The sequence below is a fragment of the Chrysemys picta genome, chromosome 15 (genome assembly GCF_011386835.1).
Source record: "Chrysemys picta bellii isolate R12L10 chromosome 15, ASM1138683v2, whole genome shotgun sequence".
In the NCBI taxonomy this organism is placed as follows: Eukaryota; Metazoa; Chordata; order Testudines; family Emydidae; genus Chrysemys; species Chrysemys picta.
Genome location: NC_088805.1, coordinates 4,234,536 through 4,261,684, shown reverse-complemented (window position 1 = coordinate 4,261,684; position 27,149 = coordinate 4,234,536). Strand labels below are relative to the sequence as shown.

Here is a 27,149-nt window from a genome sequence, read left to right as displayed (position 1 = left end):
GGATTTTCCAGAGCCCAGCAGCCCCGCTGGGACAGGTCTGTAGGTGCTGAGAGTCTGGCCCCAAGAGCCCCCTTCCCTGATGTGACTGGGGGTCGTGGCAGAGAGCAGCACAGCCTGTGCCGCTGGCTCTGGGGCAGGATCGGGCCCTCGGTGAGGGAATCGCTCCCCAGGGAGCTGGAGGGGCCAGTGCAGTGGCCGGCTGAACCCGTGGACAGGGATGGAGCTTCTGTAGGGCTGGCTGGTCCACAACCGTTGTCTCGCTTTGTCTGCTCTGAGCCAGTGATGGAACCAGCGGGGCTACGTGGGGCACGCGGACAGAGACAGGATACAGAGCCCCCGCACCCAGCAGGGTCAGCCAGGAACCCAGCAGGCTTAATCCTGAGTGTCAGCCCTACATCCCCCTCTGCCCCATTGATGAGACCATCCCCCAGCCCGAGCCATCCGAGAGCCCCAGGCCCAGACCCCCTGCGGGGAGCCCTGCTCATCCACTGCATTGGAACCTGTGCACACCTGGACCTGCTAGTGCCCACGCAGGGTCCCGCCATCACTGCGGGAGCTCGGGGAGAGGGCGGGACATGGCGGAGAACAAAGGGAAAAGTCACGCATGAGATGTACTCAGAGCCAGAGCAAACGCCCAAGGAGTCTGCAGCACGCACGAGGGAGCTGGGCTGACTGGGAACCGGATGGACAGCCCAAGGGGAGGGGCAGACTGGCCCCGGAGTAACTCCAGGGATGGATTTGGCCCACATATCTCCCAGCTCCCCTGCACAGAGACACGTCAGCATCACCCAGGGTAAGAGCAAACAGCCAGAGCAGAGGACAAGGGCCAGTGCCTTGCAGAGCCTGGCTAACCCGCTGTGACTCCAGGGCTGCAGACGCACATGCCCATTGGCCTGGCCAGGGGGCCCAGCTCAGCTCTGACCCTGGGCACCACCATGAGCCCTGTCACCAGAACATCTGTGCACTGCTGCAAGCAGCCCCTAGGCACTCAGAGCGCAGGGTCACCCCGGGACATTTCAGACTCCTTGCCCATGGGGAACCCTGCCCTCCCTGTCCCGGAGCCCAGCACCCCCCTCAATCCAGCAAGAGGGGGTGTATGGACAGTAGGAACTGACCCAGCAGGAGTCCTGCCCCCAGGGAAGGGGCAGGTGGCTGCACTCTGGTGGCCCAGCCGCTTCCATGGCTCTCTCAGCTGTCTGCGTGCAAGGCAGGATTGAAGGCCAGAGCCCAGGGCGTCCCCTCTTATCTTGCGTTATCTCCACGACAAACCCAAACTGGGGCTGGCCCTGGAGCAGCGCGGAGGCCCTGGCGCGCTCACACACTTGGCACTGTGCAGCAGCCGGCAGCCTGGGCACAGGGATGGCTGGGCTCTCCCCAGAGCTGGGCCTGGCTGCCTGAGGCTGGCGCAACGGGCTCAGCATGGGCTCTGGAGGGCCAGGGGCACTCGGGCAAGGGGGGCGGGGGTGCTAGAGAGCCGGAGGGGCTGGGGAGGAGATCTGGTGGGGGTGTGAAGGGCACTGCAGTGGAGAGAGACTGGGCTGGATTGGGGAGAAATCCCTTCCCCTCTCGGGCCTGGATCACACCAACAACAATGCTGACAGCGAGGGGCAGGTTTCTCCAGGACTGGCGGGAGGAGCCACTGTTTGCAAACATCCGGCTGGCTCTTTGGACCCGTCTTCCGAACACACCGTGCTGCTGCGGGGCAAGGGGCAGCGGGAATTGTCCCTGCCTCTGAGTAACCCCCGCCAGGTGACATGGCAGCCAGGAGACCTTTGCGACACCTCAGGCGATGGTCCAGCACGGGGGCCATGTCACAGCCGGGCCCTGGACTCTGCCCGGCCTGTCCCGTTGGCCCCGCAGCATACCAGGGAGCCCTGATAGCGGGGACAACGGCTGGCAGCCAAACCCTGCTGCTGTGCTCCTCACAGCCCCCTGGGGAGACGGGGGGGCCACCCACATCCTCGGCCTGTGCTCCAGGGCTAGGCCTAGGGCTTCCCTTCCATGGCCTTGGGGGGGAGCGGGGGTCACTGATTGTTCCTCATCACTCCCCCCCCCTTATACTGAGGGCTTTGGTCCTCCACCTGCCCCTGGCTGGGAGCTCCCCCAGCCAGTGAAGTCCTGGGGAAGGCTTCCTCCAGCCGTGGGGGAGGGCTGTGTGGGGTGGGGGAGGTGTGGGTCTGACTTGGAGGGGTGGGGAGCTGTAACAGGAATCTACCCCAAGCTCCGCACTAATGTATATGCAGCTGCCTCCCCGCTCCCCCCTCCCCCCCCCGCCAGGTCCAGCAGGTGCTTCTCAGACCGGGCTGGAGGGAGCAGCAGGGGGCCGGGGAGCCCACAGACGAAATGTTGTGAAGCCCAAGATGGGGAAGGGAATGGGATGGGGCAGGGAGGGTGTCCCTCATGGAGAGGGTCTGGGCGCGGAGAAGGTCTGACGGGCAGCCAGGCAGAACAAGGGCAAGGCAGGACCAGGAACCCCGTAATCCTGCTCCCACCCCATAGGCTCTGCCAGCCTGTACGGCCCATGCAGTGCAGCCCATGTGCCCGGCCCCATGGCCAGCACTCCCAGCCGTCCCTGGAGTGTGGGAGGGTGTTGGGAGATGGGGAGGGGCCCCTGGGTAAGGTCTGGACCCCAGCAAACACTTTCACAGCCTCTCCCAGGTCAGCACACATGCACCCCCCAACCTCCCCATGAACCACAGGCCAGGTCCCCAAGGCACAGTCAGGGAATGGGCCCCTCTCTGTGGCACCCCTGAACCCGCTGGGTTGGGAGCTCGCCCACTGGGCAGGGGATGTGTCTGAGCAGGGCCACAGACAGCCCAAGGGACAGTTTCCCCCCACAGCGGGGCATGGGCCCAGGGCTGGGGGACAGGGCACTTGGGCCTGATGCTGTCCGAGGCGGGAACTGCCAGGGCCAGCGGCGCACCCGGGTGCTGTCAGCCTGAGCAGCCAGTGATGGTGCTGAAGGGCCCATGGAGAGAGCGGAGCTGGCAGGGGCTGGGTGCAGCAGGATTAAGTGGGGAGAATGGGGGGCTGTGGGGCACCTGCCTGTCTCCCCAGAATGCCCTCTGGAGGAGGGGCTACCTGGCAGGGCTCCCCAGCTGTGGTACTGAGCCCCGCCCCTCCCCGCCAAAGGGAGCTGGGCTGGGGCGTGAGAGGCAGGAGCCCTGCTGGAGGGCAGGGAGGCTGGGGTGGGTGGGAAAGCCAGGGGCCCCTGCGTGCCAGTGCCAGCCCTGCCGCTGCCCCTCCACGGGGCCTTGGCCTGGGGCTAGCGCCGCATCACCCTGCTGGATGCCATGAGGACTCCGGCAGCCGGCCAGCCCCATGCAGTGCCCTGCAGCCTGGGAAACAGCGAAGCGCCAGCTCCCTGGCAGGTGGCGGATCCCAGCTCTCTGCTACAGCATCACGAGCTGCGGTTTCCTGTCCTATCAGCAATGCCATCAGATACCGTATCTCCTGTGCACAGACGCCGACAGGGCGCGGCAGGCAGGCAGCTAACCCCGCGCACAGGTGACAGAAGAGGCTGTTGTATGACAGAGCCTGGTGCCGGCTCCACCCTTTCTTACCACCCAGACAGACATGCCGAGCTCCCCGGGGCTCACCACGCAGCTCCTCGCCCTAAACCCCAGCGGGAGGGCAGTGAAAGCACAGCCACCTAGGCACCGCGCTCCCGTGGGGGGACATGCCTGAGCAAGGACTGCCGGCTTTGGTTCACTATTAGTACATCAGCGACTAACAGGGAGGAACAGCTCTCTGGGGCACTGGGAGCTGCCAGCCTTCCCCCTACAGCCCCCAGGCCATATCTACATGCGAAAATAGCCCAGGCCTCACTCGGCCGCGGTAGTTACAGCAGCACAAGCCGCTGAGTGTGAACGCAGTTACATCGGCACCAAGCTGCTTTCCGTATTTCCTGTATTCCGTACAGGAAGGGGAAGAGGCTACACCAGTCTAACCAGTACGGCCAGCTGGCCAACCCCCACAGTTCACAAAGCATGAATCAGAACCCCCCAAATGCATGGAACAGGCCCCAGAGCCATGAGGTGGTTTGCTGGTTTGCTTGAAGGCTATATGGTGGGGGTTTGGCTGTCGCTGGATTGTCGCACGTCGTCCCGCCCCGGGGCAGTGTGACAAGTACTGTTGCCATAGCGTTGCCAACCCTCCCGGACTGTCCTGAAGTTCCAGGACTTAAAGATTATGTCACGTGATGAAACCTCCAGGAATACGTCCAGCCAAAACTGGCAGCCCTAGTTGCCAACGCTCCCAGATACATTAAGATGAGTCTGGCCCCCACTGCAGGAGCTCGCACCCCACATCTGCCTGGCCCTGCTCAGCAATTCATTCTGCCCCCATCTCCCCATCAATTCTGTCCCCCCACCTCCCCTCCTGCGGTTCTTCATCCCCCCCACACCAGGCTTGGGGGCTGCAGTGGGGTCTCCTCACTTCCTTCCAGACTGGGGGGGCTCTTCACCCCCTCTGCCCTGGCAGGTGCTGCAGGGGAAGGGGACAGTCCCGTCCGTATTGCTCACAGGAGGGGAGGGGGGATGCCCTGAGCTGCTGGGCTCTTTAGCTCCCTCCTGTCCCCTCCCGTCCTATGAGAACAGTGTTGGCTCCTGAGGGGCGGGGAAGAGCTCTTCCTGCTACCTGCAGCACCTCTGATTGGCCGTGGGGAAAGCAGCCAATCAGAGGCATTCCCCCCCCCTCCCTGGCACAGCAGAAATGCCCAAGAGGGCTGGAGTGTCTGGTGCCATCCCCGGCTGAACTCCTGTGGCGGGCAAAGGACTGGGGAGCGTTCTCTGCAGCGTATAAGGCACCGTTACACAGGTATAACTGCACCCACACTAGGGGCTGGCTCGGTACGACATCCCCCCAACCGGCCAGTTCCACCAGTACGGGCAGCGGGCGCTCGAGCCCAGCAGGCTAAGCACAGACCCACAACAGGTTTGAGCTTTCTGAGCTGCTGTGACCCAAGAACCAACTAATGCCACTAGCACGGGGTGCCCAGGGATTACAGCATCTCCTGGGTCTGGCACGTACCCTCTGGTTCACCCAAGAGTGTCACGAGAGGTTTCCAAGAAGAGCTGGAGTCTGGTCACCAATACCTCACCCAATGCACGCACGGCCGTTGTGGAAGTGTTAAGTACACACACTGAAAGTTATGTTCTTAACTTCTCCGTTTAGAGGCTGGTCACCAGTAAAGATGAGCAGCAGGTTTTCTATCAGACCAGAGATGTTTATCTAACTGGCAGGGCAAAGAGCAGGGGTGGGGAGAACCTTGTCTTGAGGTGCACATCAAAGGTTCCCTCTGCTACATCTGGGAGACAAAGAGGACACTCTGTCGCCCTGCCCCTAGGAAGTAAATGGACAGAGTGCTTTCTTCATGCAGAGCGTGGCTGAAAACACTGACGAGAACTTGAGTGAGAGGGCGTCCTGAGACAGGAGGGTAACCGGCTAGTTAAGTTTAGTCTCCAGGAAGTGTGTTTGAATTTTGTTTTATATGTAACCTTTGGTTTCCAATGTCCTTACTCACCTTCACTTGACTCTCTGGTCTTTGAGAACAAACGTACTCTCGTTTTCACTCTAGACATCTCCCAGCGCTGAGGTGCTGAGTGCTGCGCTGGGCCGGGGCCGACTCTTACAAGCTGGTTGTTCTGTTCCTAGGGGAAGAACAGGCCTGGTTGTTCTGTGACATTCAGTGGAACGGGGGCTGGACTCTGCAGGGAACGGTCCAAAGGTTGGTGTGTGCCTGTCACTAGCCGTACAGAGAGAGCGAGGCCTGCGGAGGCGTGCGTGGCAGGCAGGGCTTGTTCCGCCACCAGAGGCTGGTGGTTTCAGGGAGCTGCTGCACAGCAGGCCCAGACAAGACTGCTTCACGCGAAGGACAGGAGGTGGTGAGGTGCCGTGGCGCCCTGCATACCCCTGGGGAGCGTCAGGGCTGCAACACAGACCAAAGTTGCCAAGTCACCAGTTCTTTCCCAAGCAGGGTGGGAGATTTCAGCAGGGTGCAGATGTTGCCCGGAGCCGAACTTCCTCCTGATTTAGTCTAAAATTGTAAGACAAGCCCAGATCAAAGGGAACTGCGGCTCGCCAGGCCACTGCTTTGGATCAGTGTGAAGTAGTGACTGCCCCACTCTGGGCACCATGCCCCGTGATGCTTCGCCAGCACCCAGGGCTGAGAGTCACCTTGTGGTGCAAGGGAATCTTGCCTGTGCCAGCCAGGTTCTCGCTCCTTAACACAGCCAGACTGGCAGGCACTTCAGCACTCTCCTCTAGGCTACACCAGCCCTGCCGAGTGACAATAGACGCACCCCGGCTCCTTCAAAGTGTCCCCCTGTGGCTTCCAGTCCTTGATCACTGGATCCCCCCAGAAATCCCCACTGTGCCTTAGCCCACCACTCCTGTATTACACACAGCCCTGGAGTTCAATTCTAAAACAAAAGGAAATGTATTTAAGAAAGAATCAAGATTTAAATAAAAACCAGCGGGAGAGATGGGAACAAATGTGCCTTATTTAACACCTTTATCAGTGACCCGGAAGAAAACATCAAATCATCACTGATGAAGTTTGCAGATAACTCAAAAATTGGGCAATGGTAAATAATGAAGAGGCCAGGTGACTGATTCAGAGTGATCAGGATCGCATGGTACACTTGGTACAAGCCAACAATACGTGTTTTAACATGGTTAAATGTAACTGTCCGCCAAACAAAGAATGTCCGCCAGATTTCCAGGAGCAGTGACTCTGAAAGAGATTTGAGGTCATGGATGATAATCAGTGATGATCAGCTCCTAATGTGTCGCTGTGGCCAAAAGAGCTAATGCAATCCTGGGATACGTAAACAGGGGAATCTCGACTCGGAGCACAGAGGTTATTTTACATCTGTATTTGGCCCGACGTGACCACGGCTGGAATCCTGTGTCCAGTTCTAGTGACCACAATTCAAGAAGGACGTTGATAAATTGGAGAGGGGTCAGAGAAGAGCCCTGAGAATGATTAAAGGATTAGAAAACCTGCCTTCTAGTGATAAACTCGAAGGGTCAATCTATTTAGCTTAACAAAGAGAAGGCTCAGGGGTGACTCGATCGCAGTCTGTAAGTATCTTCATGGGGAACAAATATTTAATAATGGGACTCTTCACTCCAGCAAAGGAAGATCTAACACAGCCAATGGCTGGAAGTTGGAGCTGGTCAAATACAGATTGGAAATAAGGTGTAATTTTTTAACGGTGAGAGTAATTAATATTGGAACAAGTTACCAAGGGGTGTGGTGGATTCTCCATCATTGACCATTTGAAAATCGTTTTTCTAAACGATCTGCCCTCAGAGCAATTTTGAGACTGTTCTCTGGCCTGTGCTATACAGACTAGATGGTCCCAATGGTCCCAGCTGGCCTTGGACTCTGTGAATTTATTCTAAAGCTCAAACTTCACTAACACGTTCCCTTCTTGGCTAAAGAACTTTTTTCTCACCCAAAGTTCTGTCCAGCATTTTCAACCAGGCCTGGCTGGGATCCTTTTCATGAAGCCAACTCGCTATCCATTTATTTCCTCAGTGAAGGATGCCAGGGTGTCTCTTTGCACCCCCAAATGTACCACAACAGCCCTTGGAAGTTCACCTCAAGAGAGCAACTCTCTTCCTCTCTTGCTCCTGCTGTTGCCTTTTCCTGGTAGTTGCCTTCTGAAGTCTCCGCCAGCTCTTCAGCAATATTTGACTCCTACGGTGTGAGATACAACAATACCCACTGGTCCCCTGGAGACAAGTGTCTCCCATGCCCCTGTCTGGAGGAGTTTGTCTCAAGACACGCTACCTCTGAGTGACCTGTTTTGAACTAATGCCCTAGAGAACATAATTTTAGTATCAGCAGAACTCCTCACATCTTCTCCATACATCTGTCTCGATATGATTATGATGACCAGTGTGACCCAGGCTTTCCTTAGGGACCTTACATGACATTCTTCTAGTGAACCCTGGGACCCCGGTACCCCTGTGTACCCCAGCGCCCTCTGCCAGTTGGCATCCAGAGGTTCTTGGGTCACAGGTGAATGTGGTACCTACGTCTTGGCATGGCCCCTCTGGACAGGGGGAATGTCACCCTCTGGGGGAGGGAAAACTCCATGGCTCTGAGCCCTGGTGCTGGCTTCATCAACCACAGGGCGCTGGTGGGTGGGGCAAGGGACCAGAGCCGTCCCCAGGGAGCCGAGTCCCAGCTCCTAGGCTAAGGCTCTGCCAATGGCAGGGGGCAGGTCCCTGTGCCCAGACCCAGGGGATGGGGAGAGTCCCCACCCAACCGCCACTGCCTGCTGAGGAAGGGGATGAGCTGCACTCAGGACATGGGACTCCTACTCCTGAGTGCTAAATGGGACAGGCCAGCCCAGGGCCCGCGCTAGCTCCTCCATGTGCTTCCCTTGAGGAGCGCAGCCTGCCCCCTTCCCCCCATCCCTGCTGACTGAAATCCACTGGCTCGCCAAGTCCTTCCCACTCCCTTATCAGCAGTGTCAGGTCATCTCTCTGAGTGCCACATCACCCGCTCCTTGAACACAGAGCAACCGGCCCTGCGCAGCCAGGGCATGGCCTGCGAGGGCACACACAGCGCCCTGGCAATGGCCCCGACAAACAGCACAACCACCCTGCTACAAGGACAGCACACAAACACCCACACCCACACCCATAAACAACATCGCCCTCCCCCCACAACATCCCTGGAACAATACCCCACAAACACACGCCCCTGAGACAACACCCGCCAACATCCACACACAGACACAACACCCCACAAGTCATGCAGCTTCACACAGGGACAACAACCCTGTAACACCCTCCTAACACACAAACACAGAGACAACACCCTAATAAACTCCCCCAACACCTTCCTGGGTAACAGTGCTGTCACAAACTACACAAGCCTGCAACATGAACATCCTGACAAACCACACAACATGCCACGTCGTGCATGCTCACAAACACCAACACCCTTCAGATAACCCTGGAACTACACCCCCCGCACGAACAACACAACCCAGACCCCCGACAGGAACACCCTCCGAGCTGGTCACAAGCAGGCACTCCTGGGGGCTGGCTGGCTTGGGGGATCAGTACCAGCGATGGAGTCCACCCAGACCGCTGCCTCATTCTCTTGGTACTTGCTCTTCCTACCACCTCCGGGGAGACTCTGTTTGACACCCACTCCTGAGCCCTTGATCTTTCAGCCAAGGAAGGCAGCCCTGCCTGGGAGGCACTGAGCTCGGCTCTGCACAGTTGGCTGCTGACTCTCTGCTAGGGCCACCCGGGCCCAGACCCCGAGGAGCCCGTACTCCCCTGGCCTGCACCTCTCAGCTGCAGCTTCATTCCCAGCCCAGGAACACGACTGGTGGGGCCAGATCCCAGGGGGCCAGGACCAGATCCCAAAACATCCTATCGGCTGGCAGCCCGTCAAGAGGCCCAGGACTTACGGGGCTGAGATGAGGTGGGGCTGAGACACGGGTCGGCAGGAGAGCTATTGGGAGGCTGCCTGTGCTCGGTGGGTAACAGACATCATGAGCTATGCTTGCTGAGTCCAGCTGAGGTAGACTCCTTGTCCGCTCTGCAGGGACCAATGCAGCTCACCCAGGATTTCCCGTGACACTCAAGCAGCATTATCAAAACAGTCGGGTCTATTAGTCAACTGGACACAGCCCTGGAAGTCCTCAGGTCACTCAGAGACATAAAGGTTAAAGCATCGTCCATTCTGGACAACCCCAGAGCAACCCACCAGCCAAGCTGTAGTGACTTCCATTGGCAGGCTCGCTCGCTCTCTTCCCTCTGTACTCAGTTCCCAGGTGAGAGTGTCCAGGATCCTCCCAGGAGCCACCTCTTTACCCCTCCCCCCCAACACCTTCCAGTCCTTTGCTCTCAAACTGGGGTTTCCGCTCAGCTTCTCTGATGAGAGGTGGGGAAATCCTCATCCCCCTGGGTCACTGGTTGCTAGGTGTCAGTGTCCTGGTGACTGGGTTCTCCATTGTCTTCTCAGATTTTCCACTGATATCGGTTAGCCTAGGCCAGTCCTTTTTAATAACCCATGATGTGGAGAAAGTAAATAAGGAAGGGTTATTTATTCCTTCTCATAACACCAGAACTAGGGGCCACCCAATGAAATGAATAGGCAGCAGGTTTAAAACAAACAAAAGGAAGTATTTCTTCACACAACGCACAGTCAAGTCAGTCTGTGGAACTCCTTGCCAGAGGATGTTGTGAAGGCCAAGACTATAACAGGGTTCAAAACAGAACTAGATAGATTCATGGAGGATATGTCCATCAATGGCTATTAGCCAGGATGGGCAGGGATGGTGTCCCTAGCCTCTGTTTGTCAGAAGCTGGGAATGGGCGACAGGGGATGGATCTCTTGATGATTCCCTGTTCTGTTCATTCCCTCTGGGGCACCTGGCATTGGCCACTGTCGGCAGACAGGATACTGGGCTGGATGGACCTTTGGTCTGACCCAGTCTGGCCGTTCTTATGTGTTTATGTTCTTATTCAGTCCACTCAGACAGCCAGGCGACACTCACGCACTACGGCCATGTCTATTCTACCACGTCTGTCGGCAAAACTTGTCACCGGGGGAGTGAAAAAACAGCACCCGAGTGACATACGTTTTGCCAGCATAAGTGACAGTGTGCAGAGCGCTATGTCAGCAGGAAAGCTGCTCCCCTCAACGTAGCTACCGCCGCTCGCTGGGGGTGGTTTAATAATGTCGCCAGAAGAGCCCTCTCCTGTCAGCACGGAGCGGCTACACGGGAGATCTTGCAGCGGTGCAGCTGCGTTGGGTTCATGCAAATATTACCGAAAATTCCCAAGGATCTGAGCTCATTTTGCAGAAGCCAAGTATCCAGCATCTCATGGGACACTCTGGCATCTGCAGCCCCACCACATCTCCCCACAGCCTGGTTGGAGCCTCACACGAGGCTGGGCTGAAGGGATGAGCTTGCAGTGGCCCCTGATGGCCACTTGGGGTGGTGTGGAGCTCTGTAGGGAGCCAGATGCCCCCCCCACCTCATGTGCCCCAGAATGAGGGAGCCCCAAGCCACCTCCTGGCCCTGAGTCTGGCTGCTGGCACTCACAAAGTCCTGGCTGGGTTTGTTTAGCCTCAGCTCCCTGGGTAAAGGGACGAACGCGTGTGTCACCGTCTCTGGACCTGCAGGGTCAGGGTCTCAGGCTTGGGCTGTTTGAATGCCAAGTTCAGGCTGTCCAATCTGCCCGCTCTGGGCAATGCCTGAAACGCCAGCCCAGACGAGCAGAGACAGGTGCTGGGCAGGTGTTGTTGGAGCCCCAGAACTCCCTGGAGTCACTTGCACTCAGGCAAGTTTTATCTTCTAAATAAAAAATTAAATCCTGGGGCAGGGATTTATTTAGTGATTTAGTGCTTAGACGGGGCGGGGCGGATCTGGGAGCCAGGATTCCTGGGTTCTGTTCCCAGCTCTGCAGTAGCTAGTGAGCTGGTCACTGTCACCCTGAACAAGTCCCATCCCTGTTCTGTGCCTCAGTTTCCCCATCTGTAGCATGGTGACACTGACCCACCTTTCTAAATTGCTACGCAAGTGCCAACTATTAATATCACCAATGGGGACACTGAGGCACAGAGAGGGGCCTGCCCATGGTACCGATGAGCATAGAATCCCAATCTGATGGCATGTCCATGCTCTCACCACAACTCTCCCTGTGCTAATGCCAGCCATTGCATCCTGCCTCCTTATCTCCCCTCCTCTGCACAGGGGACTACCCTTCCCTTCCCGCTCTCCCCCGCGTTGGGGCATTGCTGTGTGCGGTTAAGCAGCTGACACGATGCACCCCAGAGGTGACTGCAACTCCGGGCTGGTGAAGGGGGTAGCTTGCAAAGTACGCCAGGGAGCTGGGAGACAGACGGGGCTAGGGAAAGGTCAGACAGTGGCCACTGGCTGACCCCACTTCTCCGGCATCATCTGGCACCTGCTCCCTGGAGGCTCTTAGGGGCCGTTTATTGCTGGTACAGCCTTGTGCGCCCAGGGCCGCGCCCAGCCCAGCCCCCGCAGCCTCCGTGCACTGGTGCGGCAGGTGCCCTGGGCCGTGACCCAGAGAGGAGCCGCTGGCAAGGCCCATTGGGTAGGGCACCAGGCCAAGGGCGCTGCCGGCTCCTCCTGGCCTGTGCCGAGCGTGGGGCAGCCCACCTGAGTCACACCCCCCACGGGACCGGAGAGGAGACCAGCGTGCGTTGACCCCGGCGGCCAAGCCACACGCTGACGCCGGGCCGGAGCCCCGGGCACTGAGGGCGCAGGGGATCCGCCATGGCCCCGCGCCCGGCTCTGGGGCTGCCGCAGCGCCGAGCCCTCCGGGCAGCTCCCCGCCATGTGCCGGGCTGGAGGCGGCGCAGTCGGCGAGGGGTTTGCCGGGTGCGGCCCAATCAGCGGCCGGCCCGCGGCCCAACCCTCCCATTGATGGAGTCGCCGCCGATCACCCCACGCGGCCGCCGCGCCGCCTTAAAGCCGGGCCGGGCGCAGGGCGCAGCTTCGTTCCTTCGCCGGCTGCGCGCCATCGGCTCCGCGCCCCACTGTCTGCGCGCCCCACAGCCCCGCGGGGGGCGCCCCTGGGCTGGCCGGGCGCCGGCTGGGGACCATGTGGCGGATCCTCTGGGCGCTGCTCTCTCTCGCTGAGCCGGGGGCCGGCGGCTCCTTCAGCAGGAGCGACACCTTCTGCTACCTGGAGGCGGCGGGCACCGCGGGCACCAGGTACCTGAGCTTCCTCAGCCAGCGCTCCGGCGCCCTGGCCCTCGTCCAGAGCGCCTGGGGCGGGGATGGGCACCTGCTGGCCTGCTCTATCCAGGAGGAGGCCTGGCTCACGCGCCTGTACCAGGAGTCCTGTGCCAAGAGCCCGCAGAGCAGCCTCTTTGCCAGCCCCTGGAGCCCGGCGCGCCAGCAAGCCCTGGACAGCCTGGCCCAGCAGAGGCACCTCTGCAGCAGGGCTGAGCCCTTGGGGGCTGGCAGGCCCCGTGTGAGGAGAGCGCCCGTGGGCAAGTGGGCAGGACTGGCCCTGGAGGAGCGTGGGCGCAGGAGGACCCGGCGGGGCTGGACGATGCCAGGGACGCTGTGGTGTGGAGCTGGGGACTCTGCAGGGAACCTCAACGAGCTAGGTAAGAGTTGTGGAGCTGCAAGGTCCCCAGTGCCCCTAGCTCCCCTGGGGCAGAGCTGGGACCCCGCGCTGTGGGCAGGGGGAGCCGGCAGGTCCCAGGCTAAGGCCAAAGAGGCTGGAATGAGTTGAAGGGGGTTAAATGAGCTTCCTGCATTTGCCCTAGTGGAGATCCTGTGGCACACGCCTGGGCCTAGGGTGTCTGGGGACAGGCTGCCCGGTCTCCTCACCATGCTACCTGCAGGAGCTGCCTGTCGGAGGGGACTGGATTTGCTGTGATTCAGTGGCTCTGGCCTAGCTGCGGTTCCAGTAGGACCGGGAGACGTGGGCTCCCAGCCTGGGGCAGACACCGGGGCTATCTGTGCCTGAGCTAGGACAGCTCCGTGTCCCTCAGTCTTGTCTCTTATCACCTTGGTAGATGGGGCTGGTCCCTGGGGAATTCACCCCCCCCCCCAGCCTGTGAGCCTTTGTGTGTGACCCCCGCAGGAGGGGTGTAAGTATCTGCGGGAGCTGGTTCAAGGCTGCTGCATTCCTGAGCATGGTGACGGTGGCCCAAGTTGCCCCATGGGGCCAAGACATTCCACAGGCTACTTGAGGGAGGCCCTAGAGAAGCCCCAATGGGGCCAGACCTTCAGCAGGTACAGCGCCCCTGCCCCTGCCAGTCCAGCCTGGGTTGGGTGCTGATCCCTGATGGGGATCGTGGCCAGTGTGTGAGACAATAACCCACCCTGCAGGTCCCCTCCTGCCCTGCCAATAGGTGCCCCGCCCATTGCCCATAGGGGGCAGCAGCGAGGGAGCTGGGGCCTCTGCGGAGTGTTGCTTTGCTTTGCTGGGCACTGCCCCCCCTGAGCCACCCGACCCTCCCCTGCAGGAATCTTCCAAGGCCCAGACTTGTGCTGCCGGGAACACGACCAATGCTCAGAGCAGCTCTCTGCCCTGGAGTACAACTACGGCATCCGTAACTACCGCCTACACACCATCTCGCACTGCGACTGCGATGCCAGGTGAGCCGGGCTGGCACGGGCAGGAGCCCCAGGGCTGTCCGCTCCGCCACTGGGGAGCGACCGTCTGTATCCCAAACCCACCCTGGCACCTGGGGCTCAGGAGACGCCTAGAGTGGGGGGCTGCGAGTCGGGATTGAGGAGCATCAGCAGAGCTGGGGGTGGTGAGGCCTGCAGGTCCCCTCTGCCCATTTTGCATGGCATGGTTGAGAGCCCCCAGCCCCTCCTGCAGCCGTGCCATGCGGCTCCAGAGTGCCCGCCCCTGCTCCAGTGTCTGCGGCCGGCTGGAAACGCTCAACTCCCCGGGTCCCATGGAGGCACTGGCAGACCCCGGCCGCCCCTTTCCTCGGCGACTCCTGCTTCACGGGCTGTGCAGGATCCTGGCGCTGTCACCTCGCACGCCCAACAGAGCCGCTAACCGGGGGTTCAGCGCGGGAGGGGGCTGGGCTTGGACAGCGGCAGGGCTCCTCTGCGCTCCCTTCTTGGCCCCCCCCGCCCTCCTCGTGCCCTTCGTCTGAGCCAGCCCTTCCTCCCCCCGCCCGCCTTGTGCTGCGCAGCCCGCGGCCCTGACACCCCTCGCTGGGTTGCAGGTTCAAGCAGTGCCTGCTGGAGCAGAACGACACCATCTCCAACGTGGTCGGCATCACCTTCTTCAACCTGCTGGAGGTCCCATGCTTCGTGCTGGAGCAGAGCGAAGCATGCGTGGACTGGCACTGGTGGGGAGGGTGAGTACCCACGCAGGGTCCTGAGCCCCCGGCCCTGCTCACAGAACCACGCCCAGCATCTCGGGGGGGCTCTCTGACCCCAGGGCCATCAGACAGGGCAGGCTGGAGCTGCAGCCAGTTTCCCCAGGCCAAGGTTCAGTCTCCGGGCACTGCGCCCAGCAGGCCTGGGTGCGTCACTGGAGCGGGGGCTGTGCCAGGTTCTCACTGGCGTGTCCCTGCAATGCCCTTTGCTAGCAGTGCTGGAGAACCGGGGCTGTCCCCGGAATTGGGCAGCATTCCCATTCACCCCTGCACCGCGGGCTCCTCTCCGGGTGCCTGCTGCCACATGACAGGGTGCAGAGATCCGCTTCCCAGGGGCTCTCATGAGGTTCCCCATGGATCCGCGTCAGCTCGTCAGACATCCCGAATCCTGCCAGACTGTGTGGAGCGGCCACAGGCTAACAGGGGGAGCAGGGTTGGCTCAGGTGTGGGAGACAGCATGGGAATAGGACCGACACTGCCTCTGGCGAGCTGGGTGCAGGGACAGGCCTGGCACCAGCTGGGGATGGCAGAGCCTCCATCTGCCCTGGGAGCACGGTGAGGTCCCTGAACTCAAGACCTCTCTAGAAGTGAGTCTCCAGCCGGGCTGCTCGCGGGGCTGCACCAAGGAGGCAGGAGCCCCAGGGCGGGGGTGGGCTGGGAAGGGAGGGACAGACTCGCCCAGCACAGAGTGTCCCCTGCGGGGTCTGGCTGCTGGTGGCGGGCGGGGCACATGGGGACTCTACCAGGTGACTGTCCTCTAGTGGTGGAGGGGAATGGGGGGGAAGACAGGTCAGCAGGGGGCAGACAGTGGGCAGGGGACCGGTGGTGGGACCCAGCCCGGTGGGGGTCGCTAGGCTCTGCTGCCGTCCAGTGTGTGGGCGATCAGGGCAGAGCCTGAGGGCTATCGGGCCAGCATGCCTGGCCGAGAGCCTGGCCCTGCTCCCTTCTCCGGCCCTGGGCTGCCTCTCCCGCTGGGACTCCCTCGCTCGGCCAGTGCAGGCTCTGGGAAGGCTGTGGGTTCCCTGGCTGGCCCTGTGTGGGGGAGGGGGTGCTGTGGCGAAGCAGCTGGGCACCAGTGGGGCGTGTGGGTGTCTTGCTCCCTGACTGGCTGCTGCAGGTGGCATGACTCGGCAGGCGGGACGCAGCCAGTCGGCCCCACCCTGGCACTCCCACATGCTGAGGGCACGGTGCCAGCCGGGACATGGCTATCAGGAGCTGCAGCAGCACAGCCCTCTCAGTGCCAGCTGGCAGGGGGCAGGCGTGTGGGGGCTCAGGGAAACCCCTGGGAGCAGAGCCCAGCTCTGGAGGGGGTGGGAGTTTGGGGGAGGGCCTTGTCTCACTCCCCCTCTGCTCCCCAGGTGTAAGCACTACGGCCCCGTAGCCCTGGCCCGGATGGTGCAGCAAAGCCAGTACCACTACGGCCTGCCCCCGGGGGAGACGGCCAGCCCTGCCACGCGCCCCCCGGGCAAGGGCAAGAAGCACGCCAGGCGGGGCAGGAAGCACCAGAGGAAGAACAGGAAGACGCCTGGGCAGGACGCTGGGGCCCAGGGGTCCCAGAGCCCCAGAGAAGATCAAAGACCTGTCACGCCCCTCCTGCCCAGGGGCCTTGGCACACTGCCCCCTGCCCCTGCTGAGGATGGAGCCACCACCCCACACAGGCATGTCCCAGACCTGAGGGGGCAGGAGCCACCACCCCTTACGAGGGCCTCCGAGCAGGGCCCCACGCCGGGGACTGAGCGCCCACCCCCTGGTGGGGCTGGAATGGAGGGGGTAGGGCAGCCCCAGGACAGGGACTCAGCGCGCCCTGCCCAAAGGACTAACTCACCGCCCACCCCAGCCTCGGAGCCACGCCGCACTCCCACGCCGCACCCGCCCGAGCTGAGCCGCCGGGGTGAGTAAGTGCTCTGGGCACAGGGGCTGGGGGGTTGCTGTGGGTTCTCTGGGGTGGCATGTTCTGCGGGGGAACTCCCATGGTGTGTGTGCACAGAGCTTGGGTGCCCGTGGCGCTTGGCCCAGCATTGTGCAGAGCGAGGCCCTGTGCAGGGTTTCTGGGCCCCTGACCCACTTGGGGGGGGGGCCTGAATGATGTGCCTCAGTTGACCCCAGCCCAACTCCCTCCCCCCAGCCCCAGCAAGGAGCTGCGGATGCTACCGGCACCTTGACCAGTGTGAGCACAAGATTGCGCCCCATGAGGTCAAGTACCAGCTGCGCAACCTGGACTCCCGCACCCTGTTCCACTGCAACTGCACCCGCAGGTGAGTGCCACTTCCTCAGGCAGCGGGGCCGCCCCTGGGGTGCAGCCAGGTGGGTGTCCCGGGCTGGCTCCGCTCTGACTGGTGTATGGAGGGAGGGGCCAAGGGCCTGGTGCTGGGCCTTTTCCTTCCCACTGTTGCCCAAGCTAACCCTGGCTCCCAGGGACTGGGCCAGGCGGTCTCTGCAGGGGGCGAGAGGGAAGGGCCCTGGAGACGGGGTGGAGGTGCTGATGACTGCAGGAGCAGGGGGCACTCGGTGCATGTCTGGAGGGGTGCTGGCCCATGCCCAGCATTGCCTCTCTGCCCCCAGTGGGGTCCCACTGTGAGCTGTGCCCTGTCCCCACAGGTTGGCGCGGTTCCTGCGCAGGACGAAGGGTCCCAATGAGGTGGAGGAGGAGGTGCTGTCCGACTTCATCTCCACGGCCTGCTTCGTGCTGGAGCCGCCCAGGGTGCTGGAGCCGCCCAGGGGCTGCACCGACGGGGAGCAGCAGCCCAAGTGAGTACAGCATCAGCACCAAGGGCTGCCCAGGCCAGGCTCAGAGCCTCTGTGCCCGGGGCTGGGGCTCGGGAGAAGGGGGGTATGGAGTCCCCTGCAGTCTGGGGGTGGGGGGAGGTCCCCTATGCTGGTACGTGGGTGCTGCCTGGCTTGGGCCCTACCTCTGTTTGAAGATCCCCTTGGAGGTGCTGGAAGGGGGCAGCCCAGGCTGGGTTTGCAATGCGGCTTTCTCCCCACTGGGTGGCAGCAGAGGATCACCCTGCGTATAGACAGGGCGGGAGGGATTGGAGCCTGGATCTCCTGTCTTGTGGGGGGGCACCGCTGGCATTGAGGGGCCCTTCCCCACCTGGAGCCCCTTGCCCTGCCCAGCCCCCCGCCCCTCTCAGCTCTGGTTCCCTCCCCCCAGCTGCCTGGCAGCACTCAGCCATTAACAGTGGCAGTGCCATGGTGGGACCTGGCAGAAGGCACAGCCCGAGTGGGGCACATGGGGCAGGCTGGCCAAGCAGGGGGGGCTGGAGGGAGTGCCCAGGCCCAGAGGCCGTGGGAGGTTGGAAGAGAGGGGCTCAGGTCAGCTCCCCACAGCGTGCCCCCATGGGCCCACGGGAGCAGGGTGGAACTGAGGGGGCTGGGCCCCTGCCTTCCTCCCACCCTCCCTCCTTGGCCCCATGGGGGTTGATTCCCCAGCAAGCCGAGGGCTGGGGCCTCCCCTGGTGCCAGCGGGGTGGCGCTCCCTGGGCTAAGCGGGCTCCTCTTCTCTCCCAGCTGCATCGGGTTGGGCCGGGCCGTCCTGATGCCTGCGCGGCACCTGAAGAACACGCTGGGGCGGTGGCAGGCGCGGCCCGCAGCCTCCATCAAGGTCAAGCGGCAGGAGTGGGAGGCGCAGGGCAGCCCCCCCAGACTCTACGACAAGTGTCTCCAGCTGGCCAGGGCAGCCCGGAGGTCAGACCATCACCCAGCACCCCACTGAGGCCAGGGCACAGCCTGGACGTGGGACCATGGAGCCAGCCTGTCTGCAGGGGGAACGTGGCGCTGACACTGTGGCCAGCCCTGCCCCTGCTCACCTCCGGCAGGGCTGGGAGACTGACTGTGCCGCTGGGCAGCCTGTAGCCTCCAGCATGGGCACTGCAGGGAGACAGGACCCTCCCAGCCTGGTCTGGGACAGGGGCTTGGTTGTCCCCTCCCTCTCCTTCACCTGCTGGTGCCGCTGCCCCCTGCCACACACTCCTGAGGGTGGGCTGGGCAGGGCCCTGGCCCGGGCAGAAGCTGGGGTGCATGTGTGGGGCCAAGCTAAGGCGCTGCCTCCCCTCCACATTCCCCCCCGGGGAGCACCCTGCCTGGGGGAGGGGCTCTGTTCTGCCCCAGGGGGCACCCCCCAGGGCTGGGCCCCAGGTGGGTCCCTTGAACACGGGGCCCTAGGGGAGAAGCTCCAGGCCAGGAGGCCACTTCCTGAAGCTCTGCCATGGGGGGCAGCAGTGGCCCCTCTTCGGGACTGCAGCCCGGGGGGCTGAGACAGGGGAAACCAGCCCCACCCTGTGAGGAATCCCATGCCTGGGGGAGGGGCCGCTGCCACTAGCAGTGCCCCCACCCGAGCGGGGCAGGAGGGCTCAGCTGTACCTCCTCTAGGCTGGGGGGAGAAGGGGGGTGAGTCAAGACTCTGGGGTGCTGTTCCCAGCCTTGCTTTGTGAGCCTGTTACTACCAGGGTTGGGGGCAGAGCTCCCCCCCCCCCCCCCCCCAAGCCCTGGGGCAGAGCTGGCCCACGACAGCTGTAGGGACAACTTTTCTACAGAGCCTATTTCTTTACATCTTTTCCCCCTAATGCTGCAGCCCTCCCCCCAGCACTGCCCCTCTGGGGGCCGCGGATGGGGCAAAGGGGGCCGTTCCGGCTGCGCCTGAAGCAGGCATGGAGCTGTGGGCCAGGGCCAGGGGCCATTGCTCTGTAAATAATGCAGCAATAAAGTGTTTCCTTCACGCCATCTGCGTCCTGGGCAGGGCTGGGGCCTGGGCCTGGGCCCGGGGTGGGTTGAGCAGCCCCCAGCTCCTGCTGCCCTGTGGGGACTGGAGGGGGGGGGGCTACTTCTCTGTCCCATCAGACTCTTATGCCTCCCCCGTCATTCTGTGCCCTCTCCCCCCCAGCAGTACCCAGGCCACTAGCAGAAGAGGAGGGGGGAGGGCTGCCTGCAAGGGACTGTGGCCTCTTCCTCCCCAGGTCCATGGGAAGGGCAGGCCAGCCAGCCGCCCATGCTGCACAGGGGGTGGGGGCCAGGGGGAACGTTGCTAATTTTATCCACAGCAAAGGCAGAGCAAGGGAGCCAGGGTGTGCACACGCCTGGGGGGGGGGAGGCCAAGGGGAGCCAGGGTGTGCAGATGGCTGGGGGGGGGGAATTTTTCACATGGGGGTGATGGGACAGGACCTAGGGCCCCAACTTCCCCAGGGGAGGGAGGGAACAGCAGTGACTTCAAGCTGCCAGCCCCCCCTGCCCCCGAGGGCAGTGTGGGGCAGGGGAGCTCAGTTCAGGGAAGCATCAGCAGCGGGGCAGCAACTGGCTTGGTACACCCTCGTCTGCTACGTTGTGGGGAGTCAGGGCCCCCACCCCTCGCCAGGGGCACCTCCCACCACTGCTCTGCTGCTCCAGCTCCTGTGCTGAGAGTGGGGGGCGCTCAGGGTCCCCCCCACATGCTGTGAGCTGCACACGGAGGGGCCATGGCCCCTGCCCCTGCGCTCCCAGTACAGAGCCAGGCAGCGCAAGCGGGCGAGGCACAATAGAGTGACCCCCCCTTCCCCCCCCCCCGACTAGCTCCCTGGTGCTGCAAAGGAAGGCTGGGCCTTCAGGGACCACCTGTGACTAGCACCCCGCGTTCACAGGCCCCCTTAGGGCTGGGCTGGGGCATGGGCTGGCACGGAGTGCCAGGGGAGTGCCCACTACTGAGCACTGCCATCCAAATGCTGAGCCAGCCCAGGCCTTCCCCGTGAGAGCCAAGGGGGGCTGCAGGCCCCACAGGCCGGCCCCACAGGCCAGCCCCAGGCCCCGTGGTAACCCTGCCATCCCGGCCCCACCTCCTCCTGCAGATACCAGTTCAGCAAATCAAAACACAGGGTGGGCACCTGGGGGTGGGTCATTTATTCCATCAGCTGCAATGTGGTAGGACCTGCCGTGGGCCCCAGGGCAGCCAGGCCCACACCCTTCCTGGCAGCTTTGGGTTGTTCCCTCCCACGTGGGCACTTGTGCTACAGGACCAGGCCAGGCTGTGGGTCAGTGACCCCCCCCACACTTGTGCTGCCTGGATCTGTCCTGTCCCCCGCTGCTCTCGTCTCCCCTGACACTGTCCCTGTGCCCCCATTTCTGTGCCGGCCCAGCTCCTGCCCCAGCCGTGTGGGTCAGCACTAGTGCCCCGAGTGACCTGACATGCTCCCCATGCAGCCGCAGAGCCAGGGCCGGCGCTCAGCCCTCCTGCCCCGCTGGGCGCCTGGCACCCTCCCCCTTGGAGACTCCAGCTGGGCTCCCCGTAGGCTCCTCAGCACCCCCCTCCCTGTCCACGTTGTCATCCGGGCCATGGGGCCAGCCCCACCGTCTTGCCTCTTCCCCAGCCTGCTCCGCGTGGGTGAGGGCAGCGGGCTCGGCGCAGCCGTGCGGCAAAGGAAAGCGCTGCTCCGTCTGGGTTCACCACGCACAGAGGAGGACTAGGGCTGCAGCTTGGTCTGCCAGCCGCTCACAGCCAGCTCCCCCCCGTCACATCCTGGTAGCCTCAGGCTGCCAGCCCTGCCCACAGTCCCTGGCATCGCCACTGACTGCTGCCGGGGGCCCTGCCATACCCAGTGTCCCGACTCCCTGGCCCTGCTCATGCCCTACGGAGTCCGTGCTCCAGGCTGTCCGGGGAGCGCTGCCCAAGGCTCCGTCTCCGAGCTGATGGAATCGGAGCTGGGGCCCAGGCACATAGCCTGGGGCGGAAGGTTTCACGGCTGGAACAGCTAACACGGAGGAATGGGCACTGCGGCCCTGCCGGGGCGTCACTGCACTCACACTACCGGGCCCGGTGGGCGGATGGCTGGGGTGAGCAGCCGTGGGGAGCGGAGCGACCGTGCGGTGGCCGATGCCCGGGCAGCCCTGAGCAGGGCGTGTGGCTCGCTAACGGCTGTTGCCTACATCACACCAGCAGGGACGGATCACAGTGCGGGCAGGAGAGGCAGCACACGAGGAAGCACACGGCAAGCTCAAAACGGGGATCGTTGCACATGGGCGCACAGAGGCCAGGCCCAGCAGTCACGGCGTGATGCCAGCTGCTCGGCTCTGAGTGGCTCCAGTGGCGGCCGCAGCTGGTGGGGGCTCCTGGCTGTCCCTGGAACCGCTCCGCTCTTTGGGGGAGGTGCTGAACAGGTTGGCAGCCCCGGCGGTGGGGCTGGTGGGGCTCATCCTCCTGGCAGGGTAGCCCTGGTCTGCGCTCGCCCGCCTTGGGCCCATGGCCTGGTCGACAGTCTCCAGGCGGAGCGCGGGCAGCAGGCCGAGGTTCCGGGGGTTGGCCCTGGCCAGGGGGTTGTCGTCAGAGAGGCACCAGGTGCCGCAGTGCTCCCCCGCAGTCCTGTAGCCGGGGGCACGGCTGCTCTCCCGGCTCTCGGCAGCCCGCGCTGGCTCCTTGCTCTGGGCATTGGGCCAGGGCGGCTCCTCCTTTGGCAGCTGGATGCTGGGGATCTCGCCCTTCACGGGGCGTCGGCTCTGCGGGGACGGGCTGCGGCTGGGCCCCCGTTCGCGGCTCGTCGGCCTCAGGATGAGCCCCTGGAACTTGGGGAGACTGGGGCTGCGGCTCCGGTGGTTCTTCATCTTGCCAGGGCTGGGGCTGCGGGACTTGGGCGCCAGCAGGACCAGGGTGCTGTTGTCCTCCTCCTCGGAGCTGGCGTTCGAGCTGTCCGTTTGGCTGCTGCCCTCTTCCGACGTGGGCAGCGAGATCTGCACGCCCACAGAGACAGTCAGCGGGGAGACAAGGCTGGCACTGCCCCACGGGGAGCGCGGGTGTCTCAGGGCAGGCGGTACACCCAGTCCGCCCTCTCTCATGCCCCTCACCTCCCTACACCGAGGGTTCAGCTGCCAGGGAGCGGGGAGGGGGGATAGACATGTCACAGCACCACTCAAGGCAAGGCCAGCCCAACTTCTGTGGTGTCTGGGCAGCAGCTGGTGCCATGGGGCCCCAAGACCCCCCATATAATTTAGCTCACACCCCCAGAGCTCCCCTCCCCATCACCCCCATCTCCTCTCCCCCACCGTGATGCCCTTGTACCTGCACAGCAGCCCCCCGGTGCACTCCCCGTCCCCACCTGCATAGTGCCCCCGCTGCGTCTTGCCCCCTGTGGACACGCCTGGCAGGAAGCTGCTCACCTGGAAGGGTTCTGTCACCCCGGTGATGCTGCTGTAGTTGTTGCCGTAGTAACCGAGAATGTATTCGCCCTTCCCTTTGGGTAGCGCCTCCTCCGAAAACACCACCTACAGCCCCGGGGAAAGCAAGGGGGCGTCAGGGGCCGTGCCACCCACACGAGATGGGCCCTGCAATGCACCCAGCCCACCCCCACCCCTGGCACAGCGGAGCACCCAGCAGGGTAGCTCAGATGCGGGCCCATCACAGTGCCCCTTGGCGTACCCAGGAAGGACATCTGGTGCCCAAGGGCGTTTCTAAGGGGACAGGCGAACACAGAGCTGGCAGATGGAGAAGTGCCCTGGGCAGAGCTGAGAGGGGGCATGGCACTAGTCATGAATGCAGGAGCGCCGAGAGGCCAAAGGGGCTGAGTGCCTGCTCGCTGGGAGCCTGGTACCCGGGGCCCGTGGGCACAGACTGCAATGCAGATCACTACCACCGGCAGCCGTTGGCAACGGCCTTGCTCCTTCTGTGGCATGGAGTCCAGGCTCCAGGCTGTCAGGTGGCTTGCATGGGATTGTGTGATCGTCTGCCCACAGGGCAGCGGCTGTCTCCATGCTGTGAGGGGCTGGCTCAACTGGGCATGTGGCTGTCTCTCTAGTCACGGATCCAGCCCCTGGACTGTCCTACAAGCTGTAAAGCCCCACACCTGGCCTCTGGCTGGTACTGGTTCCCCAGCTCCCCCACACACACACACACCTGGTGGCCCCCAGCACAACTCCCCTCTAGTGCAGGATGTCCTGTAACAATGGCTGCCTGTGTGGGCTGTGTGCTCCACCCAGCCTGGAGGGAGGCTGCCCTAAGACGCTGTGGGCCAGGAGATCCCGAGCGCCCCAGGCTCTCTCAGAGACTGACGCTCACCTGGCTGGCAAGGCTGCTTGGCACAGCACGGAGGGCTCGCTCACCGTTGTGGGAGGAAGAGGGGGGGGGGAAAATCAGTGAGGTACTTGGGAAGCAGAGGCAAAAGGAGCGGCCAGCGAGGGCCAGCTGGGTGCATGGCCATGAAGGGGGGCTGTGTGGGCCCCACCATGCTCACACACCTGGTACATGCTGCCCTCTGGGTCCTCATGTTTGGCCCACACATACGCCACGTAGTCCTTGTAGTGCCTGAAACCCACCTGCAGGGAGAGAAGTCCCAGTGGAGAGCTAGACGGGACCAGGCCCCAGCCCCCCAGAGAGTGCCCAGTGCTAGGGTTACCATATTTCAGCAAGCAAAAAAGAGGACAGGAGGAGCCACGCCCTAGCCCTGCCCTAGCCCCGCCCCTCCTACTTCCCGCCCCCCTCAGAACCTCCAACCCTCCCCCCCGCTCCTTGTCCCATGACTGCCCCCTCCTGGGACCCTCCCTCCATCCTAACTGGCCCCCTAGGACCCTACCCCCTACCTGTACCCTGACTGCCCCAACCCTTATCCACACCCCCACTCCCAGACAGACCCCTGGAACTCCCACACCCCATCCAACCACTCCCCACCCCCTGATAGCCCCCCTCCAGAATTCCCGACCCATCTAAACCCCTTTGCTCCCTATCCCCTGACTGCTCCGATCCCTCTCCCCACTCCTGCCCCCTGACAGCCCCCCCCCAGAACTCCCAACCCCCGCCCTGCTCCTTGTCCCCTGACTGCCCCCTCCTGGGACCCCTGCTCCTAACTGCCCTCCAGAACCCCACCCCCTACCTAAGCCTCCCTGTTCCTTGTCCCCTAACTGCCCCCTCCTAAGACACCCCCCCACCCTAACTGCCCCCCAGGACCCTACCCCCTACCTGTACCCTGACTGCCCAAAACCTTATCCACACCCCCCCCCCCAGAAAGCTCCCCCCTGAACTCCTGACCCCCCCATCTCTTGACTGCCCCCTCCAGAACCTCCCTGCCCCTTCTCCTGCCCCCTGGCCCCCTTGTTGTTGGCCTTCGCCTAACGTCTCTGTGACCTTGCTCAGGCACGCTGGGCAGCAGTGGAGGAGCTCCAGACTGCCGGAGGCGATCTGCGAATGCAGGGAGGGAGGGAGTGATCTCTGCTGCAGGGGAAGCGGAGGAGAGGCTCTCTCTGGCTGTCGGAGCCCCATGTAAGTGGCACCATCCGGCCGGCTGCCCTGTTAGCCGCGCGCGCTCTGCATGCAGGGGGGGGGGGGAAGTCCGGACATTTACAAATTCCCCCGGGACGCTATTTTTAGCTAAAAAGCCAGACATGTCCGGGGGAATCCGGACGAATGGTAACCCTACCCAGTGCTGACCCCTGCCCACGCCAGCGTGCCTCACACCGACTCCTAACCCCGCCCCTACCCCTGTAACACCGACCTGCACAACCCAACCCCCCCCAGCGTGCCTCACACCGACTCCTAACCCCGCCCACACCCCTGTAACACCGACCTGCACAACCCAACCCCCCCCAGCGTGCCTCACACCGACTCCTAACCCCGCCCCTACCCCTGTAACACCGACCTGCACAACCCAACCCCCCCCAGCGTGCCTCACACCGACTCCTAACCCCGCCCACACCCCTGTAACACCGACCTGCACAACCCAACCCCCCCCAGCGTGCCTCACACCGACTCCTAACCCCGCCCCTACCCCTGTAACACCGACCTGCACAACCCAACCCCCCCCCAGCGTGCCTCACACCGACTCCTAACCCCGCCCCTACCCCTGTAACACCGACCTGCACAACCCAACCCCCCCCAGCGTGCCTCACACCGACTCCTAACTCCGCCCCTACCCCTGTAACACCGACCTGCACAACCCAACCCCCCCCAGCGTGCCTCACACCGACTCCTAACCCCGCCCACACCCCTGTAACACCGACCTGCACAACCCAACCCCCCCAGCGTGCCTCACACCGACTCCTAACCCCGCCCACACCCCTGTAACACCGACCTGCACAACCCAACCCCGCCCCAGCGTGCCTCACACCGACTCCTAACCCCGCCCACACCCCTGTAACACCGACCTGCACAACCCAACCCCCCCCAGCGTGCCTCACACCGACTCCTAACCCCGCCCACACCCCTGTAACACCGACCTGCACAACCCAACCCCCCCAGCGTGCCTCACACCGACTCCTAACCCCGCCCACACCCCTGTAACACCGACCTGCACAACCCAACCCCGCCCCAGCGTGCCTCACACCGACTCCTAACCCCGCCCACACCCCTGTAACACCGACCTGCACAACCCAACCCCCCCCAGCGTGCCTCACACCGACTCCTAACCCCGCCCACACCCCTGTAACACCGACCTGCACAACCCAACCCCCCCCAGCGTGCCTCACACCGACTCCTAACCCCGCCCACACCCCTGTAACACCGACCTGCACAACCCAACCCCCCCCAGCGTGCCTCACACCGACTCCTAACCCCGCCCACACCCCTGTAACACCGACCTGCACAACCCAACCCCCCCCAGCGTGCCTCACACCGACTCCTAACCCCGCCCACACCCCTGTAACACCGACCTGCACAACCCAACCCCCCCCAGCGTGCCTCACACCGACTCCTAACCCCGCCCACACCCCTGTAACACCGACCTGCACAACCCAACCCCCCCCAGCGTGCCTCACACCGACTCCTAACCCCGCCCCTACCCCTGTAACACCGACCTGCACAACCCAACCCCCCCCAGCGTGCCTCACACCGACTCCTAACCCCGCCCCTACCCCTGTAACACCGACCTGCACAACCCAACCCCCCCCAGCGTGCCTCACACCGACTCCTAACCCCGCCCCTACCCCTGTAACACCGACCTGCACAACCCAACCCCCCCCAGCGTGCCTCACACCGACTCCTAACCCCGCCCCTACCCCTGTAACACCGACCTGCACAACCCAACCCCCCCCAGCGTGCCTCACACCGACTCCTAACCCCGCCCACACCCCTGTAACACCGACCTGCACAACCCAACACCCCCAGCGTGCCTCACACCGACTCCTAACCCCGCCCACACCCCTGTAACACCGACCTGCACAACCCAACCCCCCCCAGCGTGCCTCACACCGACTCCTAACCCCGCCCACACCCCTGTAACACCGACCTGCACAACCCAACCCCCCCCAGCGTGCCTCACACCGACTCCTAACCCCGCCCACACCCCTGTAACACCGACCTGCACAACCCAACCCCCCCCAGCGTGCCTCACACCGA

The 27,149-nt window shown here is 63.2% G+C and overlaps 2 protein-coding genes and 1 long non-coding RNA gene across 5 annotated transcripts in view; 2 read left to right on the top strand and 1 right to left on the bottom strand.

Annotated features, from left to right (window-relative positions):
* Positions 1-12,424: 12,424 nt before the first annotated feature.
* Positions 12,425-17,570, top strand: PLA2G3 (phospholipase A2 group III; the record flags this gene model as incomplete). Its single annotated transcript, XM_024109509.3, has 6 exons — positions 12,425-13,129; positions 13,997-14,129; positions 14,717-14,851; positions 16,231-16,763; positions 16,998-17,127; positions 17,471-17,570. Coding segments are annotated over exons 1-6 (1,545 nt in total), but the record flags the coding sequence as incomplete, so codon positions are not given.
* Positions 17,571-17,572: 2 nt separating this feature from the next.
* On the top strand, positions 17,573-19,589 carry LOC135975787 (uncharacterized). The gene is made up of 2 exons (XR_010592834.1): positions 17,573-17,620; positions 18,383-19,589. It is a non-coding gene; the product is annotated as an uncharacterized LOC135975787 (long non-coding RNA).
* The window catches only part of INPP5J (inositol polyphosphate-5-phosphatase J), a 31,547-nt gene continuing 23,276 nt past the window's right edge, over positions 18,879-27,149 (bottom strand). For 2 of the 3 annotated variants that reach the window (XM_065568253.1, XM_065568255.1), the window contains exons 11-13: positions 24,062-24,139; positions 22,988-23,092; positions 18,879-22,561 (exon numbers count right to left, since the gene is read on the bottom strand). In XM_065568253.1, coding sequence (XP_065424325.1) covers positions 21,881-22,561; positions 22,988-23,092; positions 24,062-24,139 — 864 coding nt within the window. In that variant the 3' untranslated portion in view covers positions 18,879-21,880. The remainder of the gene's footprint in view (positions 22,562-22,987; positions 23,093-24,061; positions 24,140-27,149) is intronic. The other variant, XM_005278834.4, reaches the window with a different exon arrangement.